The 13894-nt window shown below is 45.1% G+C and overlaps 1 protein-coding gene across 3 annotated transcripts in view; it reads right to left on the bottom strand.

Moving 5' to 3' along the window:
• The window catches only part of LOC110538747 (uncharacterized), a 44409-nt gene extending 30831 nt beyond the window's left edge, over positions 1 to 13578 (bottom strand). For 2 of the 3 annotated variants that reach the window (XM_036943107.2, XM_090193430.1), the window contains exon 1: positions 12602 to 13578. In XM_036943107.2, coding sequence (XP_036799002.2) covers positions 12602 to 12607 — 6 coding nt within the window. In that variant the 5' untranslated portion in view covers positions 12608 to 13578. Of the gene's footprint in view, positions 1 to 2522; positions 2592 to 12601 lie in introns of all 3 variants that reach the window. The other variant, XM_036943116.2, reaches the window with a different exon arrangement.
• Between the last annotated feature and the right edge of the window lie 316 nt (positions 13579 to 13894).

Here is a 13894-nt window from a genome sequence, read left to right as displayed (position 1 = left end):
AGGAGGGAGTCTTGGTGGTACAGAGAAGAACTGTATAGTAGGCTGACCTAGAAACCGTGTTCTGTTGAGTCTAGAGGATCCCGCATGCTATATAAACCCACTCTCAGTTTAGACATCTTTAAATGATAAGCCCTGGTTCTCTCAGTAAGGCCGCTGTCATCAGATCTCACCCACATAGTTTGAATGTTTGTGCCCTGATCCAACAACAACAGTCCATATAATGCATGCCTGGTATTCCAGCCTCTCTTTAGGGACCGGGAAAAACGGAATTCAAAGCCTGTTTGGGAAGAGCGGCTGCAGTTGTTCAGCACCAGCTCTACCCAGTACCAAGCAGGGTACCCAGTGTCTACCCAGTACCAAGCAGGGTACCCAGTGTCTACCCAGTACCAAGCAGGGTACCCAGTGTCTACCCAGTACCAAGCAGGGTACCCAGTGTCTACCCAGTACCAAGCAGGGTACCCAGTGTCTACCCAGTACCAAGCAGGGTACCCAGTGTCTACCCAGTACCAAGCAGGGTACCCAGTGTCTACCCAGTACCAAGCAGGGTACCCAGTGTCTACCCAGTACCAAGCAGGGTACCCAGTGTCTACCCAGTACCAAGCAGGGTACCCAGTGTCTACCCAGTACCAAGCAGGGTACCCAGTGTCTACCCAGTACCAAGCAGGGTACCCAGTGTCTACCCAGTACCAAGCAGGGTACCCAGTGTCTACCCAGTACCAAGCAGGGTACCCAGTGTCTACCCAGTACCAAGCAGGGTACCCAGTGTCTACCCAGTACCAAGCAGGGTACCCAGTGTCTACCCAGTACCAAGCAGGGTACCCAGTGTCTACCCAGTACCAAGCAGGGTACCCAGTGTCTACCCAGTACCAAGCAGGGTACCCAGTGTCTACCCAGTACCAAGCAGTGTACCCAGTGTCTACCCAGTACCAAGCAGGGTACCCAGTGTCTACCCAGTACCAAGCAGGGTACCCAGTGTCTACCCAGTACCAAGCAGGGTACCCAGTGTCTACCCAGTACCAAGCAGGGTACCCAGTGTCTACCCAGTACCAAGCAGGGTACCCAGTGTCTACCCAGTACCAAGCAGTGTACCCAGTGTCTACCCAGTACCAAGCAGGGTACCCAGTGTCTACCCAGTACCAAGCAGGGTACCCAGTGTCTACCCAGTACCAAGCAGGGTACCCAGTGTCTACCCAGTACCAAGCAGGGTACCCAGTGTCTACCCAGTACCAAGCAGGGTACCCAGTGTCTACCCAGTACCAAGCAGGGTACCCAGTGTCTACCCAGTACCAAGCAGGGTACCCAGTGTCTACCCAGTACCAAGCAGGGTACCCAGTGTCTACCCAGTACCAAGCAGGGTACCCAGTGTCTACCCAGTACCAAGCAGGGTACCCAGTGTCTACCCAGTACCAAGCAGGGTACCCAGTGTCTACCCAGTACCAAGCAGGGTACCCAGTGTCTACCCAGTACCAAGCAGGGTACCCAGTGTCTACCCAGTACCAAGCAGGGTACCCAGTGTCTACCCAGTACCAAGCAGGGTACCCAGTGTCTACCCAGTACCAAGCAGGGTACCCAGTGTCTACCCAGTACCAAGCAGGGTACCCAGTGTCTACCCAGTACCAAGCAGGGTACCCAGTGTCTACCCAGTACCAAACAGGGTACCCAGTGTCTACCCAGTACCAAGCAGGGTACCCAGTGTCTACCCAGTACCAAGCAGGGTACCCAGTGTCTACCCAGTACCAAACAGGGTACCCAGTGTCTACCCAGTACCAAACAGTGTTGGGGAGTAGTGAACTACATGTAGTTCAACAAGTAACTTAACTACATTTTGAAGTTGGTGGTAGTTGAACTAAATTCCAATCTTGGTAGTGTTTTAGTACTTAGTTAATTACTTTCTTTGCCATGTAGCGTTGTAGCTAACTACTGGAACTACACACTACTGTTCTCGTAAATAGAAAAGATGATATGGCTGAAGTAAACAAGAATTTCCTTTCTTTTTTAGCATCAGCCCATCCCAGAATTCTCATTTGGATCTAGTGAACTAGTTTTTCAAATGAACTTGGTGTAGTTTAACTTCTTCCAGTGTGAAGTAATTGGTAGCTTGATAATCAATATTAACAGAGGAGCTTCCCCAACACTGGTACAAAGTCATCCATTGCTGGGTAGTGTTAGGTCCATAACAATGTGCCATAATGAACATGGCCACAGAACAGTGGGAAAACAGTGCCACAGAGAGACATGTTCACCATGGAGACATTCAGGGAAACAAGACAAAACAAGCATGCATAGAATATCTACCAGAATAGCAGATCACTCACACCACATTGGGTAAAGCCACACACACAGACATTATTGTGCTGATGACATAGAGGTTGACAATACTTGTAATAATTGTTGACCGCATGCACATGTACATTTACACACACACATGCAGACAGACCACCAGACCACATATAGACAAGCACAAAACGTACCCGCAGACATAAAGAGGTGCATACAGACAGTTTGGGTAGACGGAGACTTACCAGACATGACTGTCCGGTTCATAGCGCGTATAAACATGGTGCATTTCCCAACCCACTGGGGTCACGACACTTCACACAGAAAAAGAAAACGAAGGAAGCACATTTAATTTCCGTCCCTTCACACAAGAGGCTTATTGTGTGTAGACAAGAGACAATACACTCTAGACTGCTTCCTTGAGGGATTTGATTAAGTTCACAGTTGATTCAGGAGAGAAAGTCAGACTTTTGTTTAGCCTAATTGTTTGAGGGTACATTTTTTAGTATTTCTTTTAACATTGAGGATTTAATCCACAATGTTATTACGCTTTGCTGTAACACCAAGTGGCCTGTGTTGAGAGCTGGAGCGAGAGGACTTGGCTGACTGTTCACGCTCCATCATAAATTGCCAAATCCTAACCAACCAGCCCTTAATCTAATGTAACAAGGCCATGCATCAACACCACTGCTCTGAAAGCCTTCTCCACTCTGACAATTAAAAGATCACTTGATTCCCATACAGAACCATCCCTATAATAGTGCCATCTAACCCATAACTCACAGAGAGAAACATATCTCAAATGCCTATGCTGGTTTTGAATACTCCTCTTTGTTGACAACAACCCTTGGTATTTCGATAAGTCAGTCGCATACCATTTCTAACAGTCTAACCTGTCAGGTTGTCAGCATGGACAGCATCATTGTGCTTGGACTTCCCAGTATTACAGCAGAGTGAAGTGTTGTCACACTGTCTGTTTGAGGGGAGTTAACTCATCTAGTTAGTTGGAGGTGGGAGAGGAGCAGACAGACATGGGTCACACACAGGGGTCAACACACTAAGGAAATGGGTTAAATGTGACCGTTTTGTTCCTTCTTTAGTAGGCCTAAGTCGTGTGTGTATAAAATATTTGGTGTGGCTATGCTGTGTGTGTGGGGGGGTTAGGCTGAGTGAATGTAGGGAGTTCGGCTAGGCTTACTCTACCCTATGAATCACGAGTGAGGCTGTTCCATGAACCTTACTAAGTCTCAGGCATTGAATGCGTTTAAAATGTTGACTAGAGTCAGTGGGCAGCAAGTTGGTCTGTGCAGTCAGACGTTGGTGTTTGTGATGTGGGAGTGAGGCTCCATGCTTTGTAGTCAGCCAGAGCCTTACCAACAGTTGCCGAGATCTTCCATCATGTGGGCAGCATCGCTATGGTAACGCAGCGTGTTTTTGCATGTCAGGCCGTGAGAGGGAGATTGTGTGCTTGCTCGCGCTTATAAAGGACTGCATGGATAAGATTTGGGTGGACAGGATGTCAGAGTAGGATAAGAGAGTGTGTGGATGTGCATACTAGAGTGTGTGTGCGTGTGTCTCTCTCACAGGGAAAGAAAAAGAATGGTGAGAGAGCCCGATTCAACTACTTATATCTTTGTGCGATTGAGAGGATTTAAGCAGGATCAAATGTGCTAGACTCTGTGTGGGGTGAACTGGACGGTGTGTGTGCAGGGATGAGTGAGCACCATGAGTGTATGTTCCTCTCATTCCTCTACTAACTCTGGACTTGACACAGAAGTTGGTGTAGCGACAGTGGCCAGCAACTCTCTCATGCCTGTAGGTGTATTGAGTGAAGTGGGTCTCTCACACACACACAGATTTAACACACATATGCACCATATACTTATGACGACTAAAAAACAACAAGCTCAAAACCACTCTGCGTAAATGAATCCTGACAAATCTCTCATAACTAAATCCCTGGCTGGCTATTATTACGATGATTGTTTTGTCTCTGCCTCTCTGCGGCTCAGCAGGTGTCCTGGATCTTGACCCCAAAAGAAGACAATAGGATAGAGGGTCAGTCAAGTAGAAGAAGAGCCATTTGTTATTGTCCCCTTTCTCCCACAGTCAGTAAACCCCCCCCCACTCCAAGCATCACTGTCAAGGAGTCTTGGGTCTGTCCTCTTCAGGTCACAGCACAACGCTGGCTTGGGCTGGCTTGGGTTGGTTGGCTGGGTCTGGCTTGGGTCCAGCTTGGGTTGGTTGGGTGGGTCTGGCTTGGGTTGAATGGGATGATGACAATGGGAAAACCCAGAAGAGGAAGCCTGGCCACATGTGCCATCAAACATAGATAAGAGGAAGACTTTACTTCTTCTGTCTTCTGAGTGACAACCTTGCCAACAGAGAATACTACAGCCCAAAAGGTGAATGTCTGTTTGCGTAACCCAGCTGCTCCAACAGTTTTGCTCGTTGTCTAGAACTCCCCCTGCTACTTCCCCATGCCCTGCTTCTCTCACTCCTCCTCCATTTCACTCACTTTCTGTATGAAAGAGGACAATGAGTATCCCCCACACTTTTATCCCCCACCTTCTTTCCTTCCTTCCTTCTCCAGGGGGAAGAAAAGATTCAAAGAGTGTCCTTTCATGCTCACTCTCCCTCCTCCTCCTCTCTTTCGTAGCAACCCAGTGTAATAGAAGTGTCAGCCCCTCTTTCTCCGAGGACTGAATAAGTGAGTAATGTTGGGAGACGGGTCTTGAGAGAATTCGGGGGAGGCGGGGTGAGGAGGATGGGCATCACAAATCTGCTATTTTCGTTATTGTCATCATCTGCAAGTGGTCGCAGCTGGGCTAATGTGACGTGAATGGGCCAGTTTGGGGCAAGTACAGTCGTGGCTACAAGTGTTGATCTGTCACGCCGGACACACTGCACACGTGGGGGGAGGGGTTGACGGAGACAGACAGGGACTGTTGTTCAAATCCAGGAGCTACTACGGTGACAGGAGCTTGGGGACTGGACATGGGGGAGAAGCATCAGCCTGGATCCAGACACGAGAGGCCAGGGGTCAAGTCATTCAGCAGGTTGGCAGCCCAATGGCACATGTAAACACACTCAGTGAGGTACAGTTAGATAGTCACCACAACACTAGACTGCACATGATTACTTTTCATGTTTCACGCAACATTAGGCCCCTTGGTTATTGATGTAGTATGCCATCACTAACACTGTAGAGGTGTACCAGAGGGGTGCTTCCTCGGTCTCTTCCTCGGTCTCCTCAGCCTCAATACAACTGTACAGGGAGTGTGTTTCTAATGCATGAGCTCCGTTTGCCCCCACCACTTCCCTATGACCTTTCATAGAACAAAACAGGCCTTGGCCTTCCCATGGGAAGTTGACATGGGAAGCCATAGGGAAGGCTAGCTGAGATGGAAGGCTGGGGAGGGGAGGGGTAGTGTAAGAAAGGAGCAAGGTGGGCTCTATCACTGACATTCCAGAAGAGGGTCCCTGGGAAACAGACAGTCCTCTTACAGTCCCCCTGTCACCCCCCACGTTACCCAAAAAGAGGCTCTCTAGAAGCCCCGTCCTCTTTCTTCCACGCGACAGGAAAGACACAGAGCCACCGGCAGCATACTAAACACCAAACACTGCCCTCATTCCAGCTGCAGCCACGTGAGATAGAAACACAAGAGTGGGAGAGAAGAGACTAAAAAGTAGAAAAAAAAAGAGATGTGGGTGAAGAAAGAAGGGGAGGAAAGAAAGAGGGTGAATTCATCAGAAGACTGACTGTTGTGAACAAGTGTGTGGTGTGTGTGGCTGTGTGTAGCGAGACATGAGGGACAGTGGACGAGGGGGCCGTTTGTGTTGGTACGGAACAATGTGGGCATGGCTTCAGAAGAGATGTTTCTATAGGGGCAGGCAGCTGGCACCCAGAGCATCTGACTGCAGCGGAGAGAGAGAAAAACCATAAAGGAAAGAGGGAAAGAGAGAATGACTGAATGAAAACACTAACAGAAAACAAATGATCCATATGTAGAGGTCTGGTGGGGGAAACAAGGTCCCAGCCATGGTAAAAGGGAGGGAAGGGGTTCTGAAGACATGCTTCAGCAGAGTGTGGAGGATGTCCAGGCAACATGAAAGATTTTAAACTATAGAGCTAGCATGTCTAGTGGCTGAGTATATGGATGGACAGAGGGCTACACTCCAAGATAGTGACTTTGTGTCTGTCCTGCATAGGTAGGCATGCCGTCTGTTTAGTCAGTGTCTCTTCAAGCTGCTGTATAAGGGCTTGGACAACCAGGATATGAATCATAATGCAAAACCGGTTTATAGGCACTGACTGTACTGTAAGTCAAGGATAGAAGGGTGATCCATGAGGCAAACAGATATTGGCATAGCACACATTCCAGCCTCCAGGCCAAAACAGACAGAGAGGAGTAGTGAGAGGGGGAAGGGATGAAAGTCGTAGGTTTGTATACAGGTTACTGTACAGTAAATAAACCATATATGATCGTACACAGTATTAGCACAAAGATCTAATGTTAAGCACCCATTAAAGAGTATTTTTCAATTTCCAGGGTGAGTAGTGTGTGCGCACGCGTTGGGTGTGGCTGGCTTCTCCTCTGAGGGCGTTAGAGCAGATGATGGGTGACAAGGCGTGAGGCAGTGCCCTCGCCCAGATCAGACAAGCCCTTCTCCAGCCTGAGGCGGGACTCTGACACCCCTTGGCCCCAAGCTGTGAGCAGCAGCCCTGTGAGCCCAGCTACAGCTCTCTAGCTCCAGCCGTTCAGGCATTAGGCCTAGGAACGGGGTCAGGGCTGGTGTCCCCAGTCACGCCTCTTTATCTCAGCTTACAGCTCACCTCTCTAGACCTATCAGGGATCAAAGATCCCTTTACTATTCACATGACATGAGGTACAGCAGTTAAGTGCCTGGTAATAACACAGTAATGGCTCACATGAGATGCAGCACCTCTCTAAAGGGCCTGCTGTGAAAGCAGCTTGAAAGATGCTCAACATGTTAACATGCTCAGCAAAACATTAGCTAGCGGTAATTCAATTCACCATTATCACTGTAGGACAAAAGCCTTTTCATTTAATAACTAAAAACTAACGGACAGCTAGTTGAGGTGATGATCTGTGTTGTGTGTTGTTTGGGGTTATGAGTCAATAACATAGCCTACACTAGGCTTTTATTTATTTAACCTTTGTTTTAGAAGTCGACCGATTATGATTTTTCAACACCGATACCGATTATTGGAGGACCAAAAAAAAGCCGATAGCGATTAATCGGCCGATTTTTTGTTATCTTTTATTTGTAATAAATGACAATTACAACAATACTGAAGGAACACTTATTTTAACTTAATATAATACATCAATAAAATCTATTTAGCCTAAAGTAAATAATTAAACATGTTCAATTTGGTTTAAATAATGCAAAAACAAAGTGTTGGAGAAGAAAGTAAAAGTGCAATATGTGCTATGTAAGAAAGCTAACATTTCAGTTCCTTGCTCAGAACATCACATATGAAAGCTGGTGGTTCCTTTTAACATGAGTCTTCAATATTCCCAGGTAATAAGTTTTAGGTTGTAGTTATTATAGGAATTATAGGACTATTCCATAATTAAATACCATTTATAAATACCATTTGTATTTCATTAACCTTTGACTATTGGATGTTCTTATAGGCACTTTAGTATTGCCAGGGTAACAGTATAGCTTCCGTCCCGCTCATTGCCCCTACCTGGGCTCGAACCAGTAACACAACAACAACAGCCACCATCGAAGCAGTGTTACCCATGCAGAGCAAGGGGAACAACCACTCAAAGGTTCAGAGCGAGTGACGTTTGAAACGCTATTAGCGCACGCTAACTAGCTAGCCATTTCACTTCGGTTACACCAGCCTCATCTCGGGAGTTGATAGGCTTGAAGTCATAAACAGCGCAATGCTTGACGCACAGCGAAGAGCTGCTGGCAAGACGCGCGAAAGTGCTGTTTGAATGAATGTTTACACGCCTGTTTCTGCCTACCGCCGCTCAGTCAGATTATATGCAACGCAGGACACGCTAGATAATATCTAGTAATATCATCAACCATGTGTAGTTAACTAGTGATTATGATTTATTGTTTTTATAAGATAAGTTTAATGCTAGCTAGCAACTTACCTTGGCTTACTGATTCGCGTTACAGGTAGTCTCCTTGTGGAGTGCAACGAGAGAGAGGCAGGTCGTTATTGCGTTGGACTAGTTAACTGTAAGGTTGCAAGATTGGATCCCCCGAGCTGACAAGGTGAAAATCTGTCGTTCTGCCCCTGAACAAGGCAGTTAACCCACCGTTCAGGCCGTCATTGAAAATAAGAATGTGTTCTTAACTGAATTGCCTAGTTAAATAAATGTATATAAAAAATTTAAAAAATTAAATCAGCAAATCAGCGCCCAAAAATACCTATTTTCCAATTGTTGACTTGAAACTTGAAATCGGCAATTCCGATTAATCGGTCGACCTCTACTTTGTTTAACTAGTGAAGTCAGTTAAGAACAAATTCTTATTTACAATGACGGCCTAGGAACAGGTTAACTGCCTTGTTCAGAGGCAGAACGACAGAGTTTTACCTTGTCAACTTGGGGATTCGATCTAGCAACCTTTTGGTTACTGGCCCATCACTCTAACCACTAGGCTACATGCAGCACCACATTTTGGCGAGCTGCTTGAATAATATGCCACAGAATAAGCACACAGGACAAACAATAGGCGTAGTAGTGCTCTGAGGTTGTCAAACTAGATCTTTCTAAACATCTGTCCTCACGGTGAGTCCACATTCAGGGGGAAGTAGAGACGAGCAGAGAGCAGTACTGAGCACACAGGAGGACTGTCTGACCGTCACCCCTGACAACAAGCTGTGCGCTGCCTAAACAAGTCCACCCTGCCTCTCTCCACATCCTCATTTTAGCTCAAACATAAACCACTTGCTTTGTGACTGAATGTTGTTGTTAATTTAGCTGTGTTTGTTTCCTTTCTTAGTATACGGTATGTGATAAAATAATTGTCTGTCAGTGAGGAACGAAACCAGTGGCCAATGACAGAGGTGTGGCCAGAACGGCTAGTGTTACAGAGTCTGTAAGCAGCCATTGATTTGTGTGTGTATTCTGTGTTTATGCTCCATTACAGGCAGATCCACACAGGTAGGTAGGTGTCTGTCTGTCTGGAGAGAGAGAGAGAAAGAGAGAGAGAGAGAGAGAGAGAGAGAGAGAGAGAGAGAAGCAAGAATTCAGGGTAGAGAGAGGAAGGGAGTAGGATTGCCTCACAGTAAACAGGAAGCTGGGAGAGATGGAGAGGATTATTGGTGGGCGTGCCCGTGCTGTGACATGTCTCTGTTTTCTACCTTTCTCTCCATCTTCCTGTCTAGGTTCTCTTTCTACCTTATTTGCACATTGAGAACATCTTTATGTAATTTGTGCAGCCCAAGTGGCAGAGGGGGAAGGGAATAGTGAAATAGAATGTGAGGTTACGTAACAGCAGTGCTGATTCTGACGAAGATCAAAATCAACCATTCCTCTCATGTTTACTTGTTATAATAATGCTGGTGTGCCGAGGACAGGGAAGGTGTGTGTGTACTGAGGCACTTCCCTTACCACTAACTCCTCAGGTCATCAATGGTTGCAAGAAGGGACAACAGCTGGGCACAATCTTCAATAGGATTAAATTAACCAGAGCACATCAGGGCATGATGCATAAATAAAAAGGATGTATTATTAGAGAGTTCCTTTCTGTACAGTAAGAGCCCCCTATCATTCAGCTGTTGGCAGCTACAGGCCAAGCATTTCATTCTCCTGTTGGCAAGTGAGCAACCCTGGGGAGCATTTACATTAAATCAAGCATGTTGAAAACAACTAGCATTTGGGTTCAGTTGGGGCTGGGATAGGCTAATTTGTGCTGCAACGGAAGCCTAATCTTTATAATAGTCTTACTACAAATACGTACATAAAAACTACACACACATTGAACTGCAGCCGACTACACAGTGTGCCAACAATGCGAAGGAAGCAGAATAACTTTTGCTCAGCAAATGTAATGTCCAAGCGTAAAAGGCTCTTAACACAACATTACCATCAGTCTGCATTGATTTTCCTCTTACCGAAAACATTGCAAGTTACTGTACATGAGACAATTAAATGGAAATCAATGAGGTATGTAGCCAGTGAGTCCATCCAACAGCTGTAAACAAACCATCTGTCCGAAACAAAGACACACACACAGTATTTTTCTGTCTCTGTTGCTCAGTCTCTGTATGGTATACACACACAGACACACACACTGTCTCCGTCTCAGGCGTTCTGTCTCAGGCCCTCAGTCTTAGTCTCATTCAATCTCTGAAACACACAGCTCCTTCCAGACAGAGTTATGAAGATGCTGGGTTTGTAATTAAACACCTTGATCGCCCACTGCTGCTCACACTGGAGGCAGAGCTAATCCTCAAACTGACTATTGGGGAGAGCAGGTAAACTACACCAGCTGGACATGGAATCAGAATGACAACATTCTTGGATACTGGAAAGGGTTCAGACTAGGGAGGTCAAAGTAAACAATGGTTCTTGAGATTGTGAGATGGAGGCTAAACTATAGCCTTGAGCAAAGCATTAAACTCAGGACTGACAACACAGTAATGCTTCTCTAAATCATGGAAGCCAGTGAGTCTATCCAACAGAGCCACAATGATGACCATAAGATTTAGTTCCATAAAGGAAAAAGCAGTAATGACACACATGCCTTGTTTTACCAGGCATTAGAGAATACAGAAACATAAAATAGGCCTGGCTATTCCTAGTTTTCCAAGGGAAAAGTAATGTACAGTCTGAGAATAAACATAGGTGACATAATCTGAAGCTAAGCACCAGTTCAGCCTGTTTCAGCTGTAACATACTGGGTCCACTGCGGTTGGGTAGATTAATGACGGACTGATCATTAATGACAGAAATACCCTGTGTTGCGGCTAAGAGCCAGTCTTGGGACCTAACCCAAATTACTAATTGTCAGTCTTGAGAGCAGGAGACTCGTGGATGGAGAGGGATTTGTGTCCTCTGATCATAAACCACCATATTCTCTGCTAGAACAACCTCAATGTCTATTGAAAACACTGCTGTATGTAAGAATAATGCCACGTTCGCGTGCTAGTCAAATATAGGAAGTCAGAAATTTCAGAGTTTCCTAGTTCTGACTGGCACGTCAACGCGGCATAACTCGAGGGGAGTAGACAAGATTACAACATTGAGTTGGCAGGCCAATCGCTCCATTCAATCAAAAACAATATTTCAAGTTGCACAGCACATTTATGACTAACCATAAGGTCTAATGCGCCTGTACCTTAGGAAAACACGAAGTCAGTGAAGTGATGTTAAAGTGCAAGACGACGGCACAGCGTTGAAACGGTCTGAAGTGATACTTCATCACGCTGATGCAGTTAGCTGGAATCAATTGTTTTCCCATTGGACTAATTGTATCCACAAGCGAAGGATAGGGACATTAACAAGCTTCTATCTGAAAACGTTGCATCCCGACAATGGGAAACATTGTCATTGTAATGTGCTGAGCATAACATTCGTTTCTTTAGTACGAACTTAAAAATCATATTAGCTACATTAGTGTCTCTGTTGTGTGACTAAGTTGAGCGCAATTAATGAAATGGAAGCCGCGGTCGGAGTAGACAAAAGACGGTCAGTTTTCAGAACTGTTTGAGCTGGCAAACAGTAACAAGGCAATCATAATAATATTAGCTAGCCTTGCTAGATTGTGTTAAACGGTGACACGTTGTAGACCGCACATAAATACTAATATTAAGCCAAGTGATGAATGCCCCGTAAAACCGAATCACCCTGCCTGGCTGACAGACAACACCGCCATTCATGCTTGCATTTCAAGGGAGGGGCGCGCGATGTGGCTAACTGGAGTTAGCTAGCACACTAGATGAAATAACGTAACTAGTTAGTTAGCTAAAATGAGCTAAAAAAAAACGGAACAGCCACGTGGGATCTGGCTGAATAACATTAGCTATATGGTTTAGTTAGTTGATCAGATAAAGATAATAACCATGTCAAATGACTTGAGCGAAGCAGTGACAGGCCAGGGTTCAGCAGTGTCCCTGTAACTAATGGCAACAACGGACTGGACAGCATCTTCTGTTTCAGTTTGCCACACAGACTAGCCATATATGACAGACATGGTACGACAAACTAGATAGCACATATTTTGTGGCCATACTATAAAAAATAAAAATAAAACGTTTTTTTTTCAACTTGCCTCATGTCTACGGACACATATGCAGCCTGAAATTAAAAACAAAATGACTTACCACCATTCCGATATCCAGGTTCGGGGGAAAGGGTCGGAGGGTCTCCGTCTTCAAATTCCAATCTCACTGGTTTAAATTAATGTTTGATTGATGCATTCATTAAAGTGGCCCTCTTTTTCTTACATTGATACGTAACGTTAGCAAACTATGCCAACAGTTTACCTCACATTTAGAAAATGTCGAAGCATCATTCCTAGTTGATGTGAATCTAACACGAAAAAGGACCAAACCACTCGTCACTAGCCCTTCAAAGACAGGACTGGGAGGAGGCACGGGGACCACGAGGGGGTGGCGAAATCGAGTTATTTGCTTTGACAAAAACACTTATTTTCAGCGAGATCCTTATGAAAATGTAGACAAATGTCCTCATATTATCGACGACATAATTTGCTAGTTAGAAATCTGAAGATAATTTCTCGGTTCATGCAAAGTCGGCCTTTCTACATTGTCAGTATGCTGCATTCTTTGCCTCAATTCAGGCAATGATGGGACGTTTCAACACACGTGGTTGAAATGTGGATAAGCAATGTCTATCCGCCAATACCAAAAACTCAAAAAGGGATATGCGTATTTTATGGAAACGCAAAGATAGCGTGAAATGCTCTAGCTAACCGTAAATAAGATAACATTATTTTAACGACGCCAACAATGATACATCAACCATTTTTTTTATATCTTCATTGATCAGCCAATAATACTCTTTTAGATTGAGGCGATAGGGCTCCCCTGCTTTGTGTGAATGCTGAGGTCCAGTTGATGCCCCGGGTCAGACAAAGCCGTAAGAAGCAGACTGGCGATCTATCCTTTTTATGCTTTCAAGTTACAACAAAATCAATTCAGCTAGCTCGCCGTCTTTTTCCTCGAATTATATTTAGATTGGTGAGACTTGATACAATAATTTATCATCCAATTACTTTCCTAGACAGACATCCTAATCTGCTTTAACACATTGCTATTTCCTAGAAATGGTGCACTGTGAGGGCAAAAGGTTTTAGTTCCACTATACTTTCCTAGTCTCAAATCAAATCCACAGTGTTATCCTATAGTCCCCCATTGAATAGCACACTTGAGAATGCCTTACCCTCTGGCTATGGTAACATTGAATACTCCAAATCGTAGTTGGCCATAATATTCAACATGAGTTATCTTAAAAGCTGACATTATCTTCTATTTTGTATACCATTACAATTTAAAGCAAGGTATGTATATTAAGGTTACCTTTCAATAGTCGGTTTATTAAATAATCAATAGATGATATTGGAGCCCCATCTTGTGACCAATTTCCAAACTATC

The sequence above is a fragment of the Oncorhynchus mykiss genome, chromosome 2, assembly GCF_057628025.1.
Source record: "Oncorhynchus mykiss isolate SJ-2025 chromosome 2, ASM5762802v1, whole genome shotgun sequence".
In the NCBI taxonomy this organism is placed as follows: domain Eukaryota; kingdom Metazoa; phylum Chordata; class Actinopteri; order Salmoniformes; family Salmonidae; genus Oncorhynchus; species Oncorhynchus mykiss.
The sequence above is the reverse complement of the archived record's forward strand: the minus strand, read 5'-3'. Positions and strand labels throughout refer to the sequence as shown.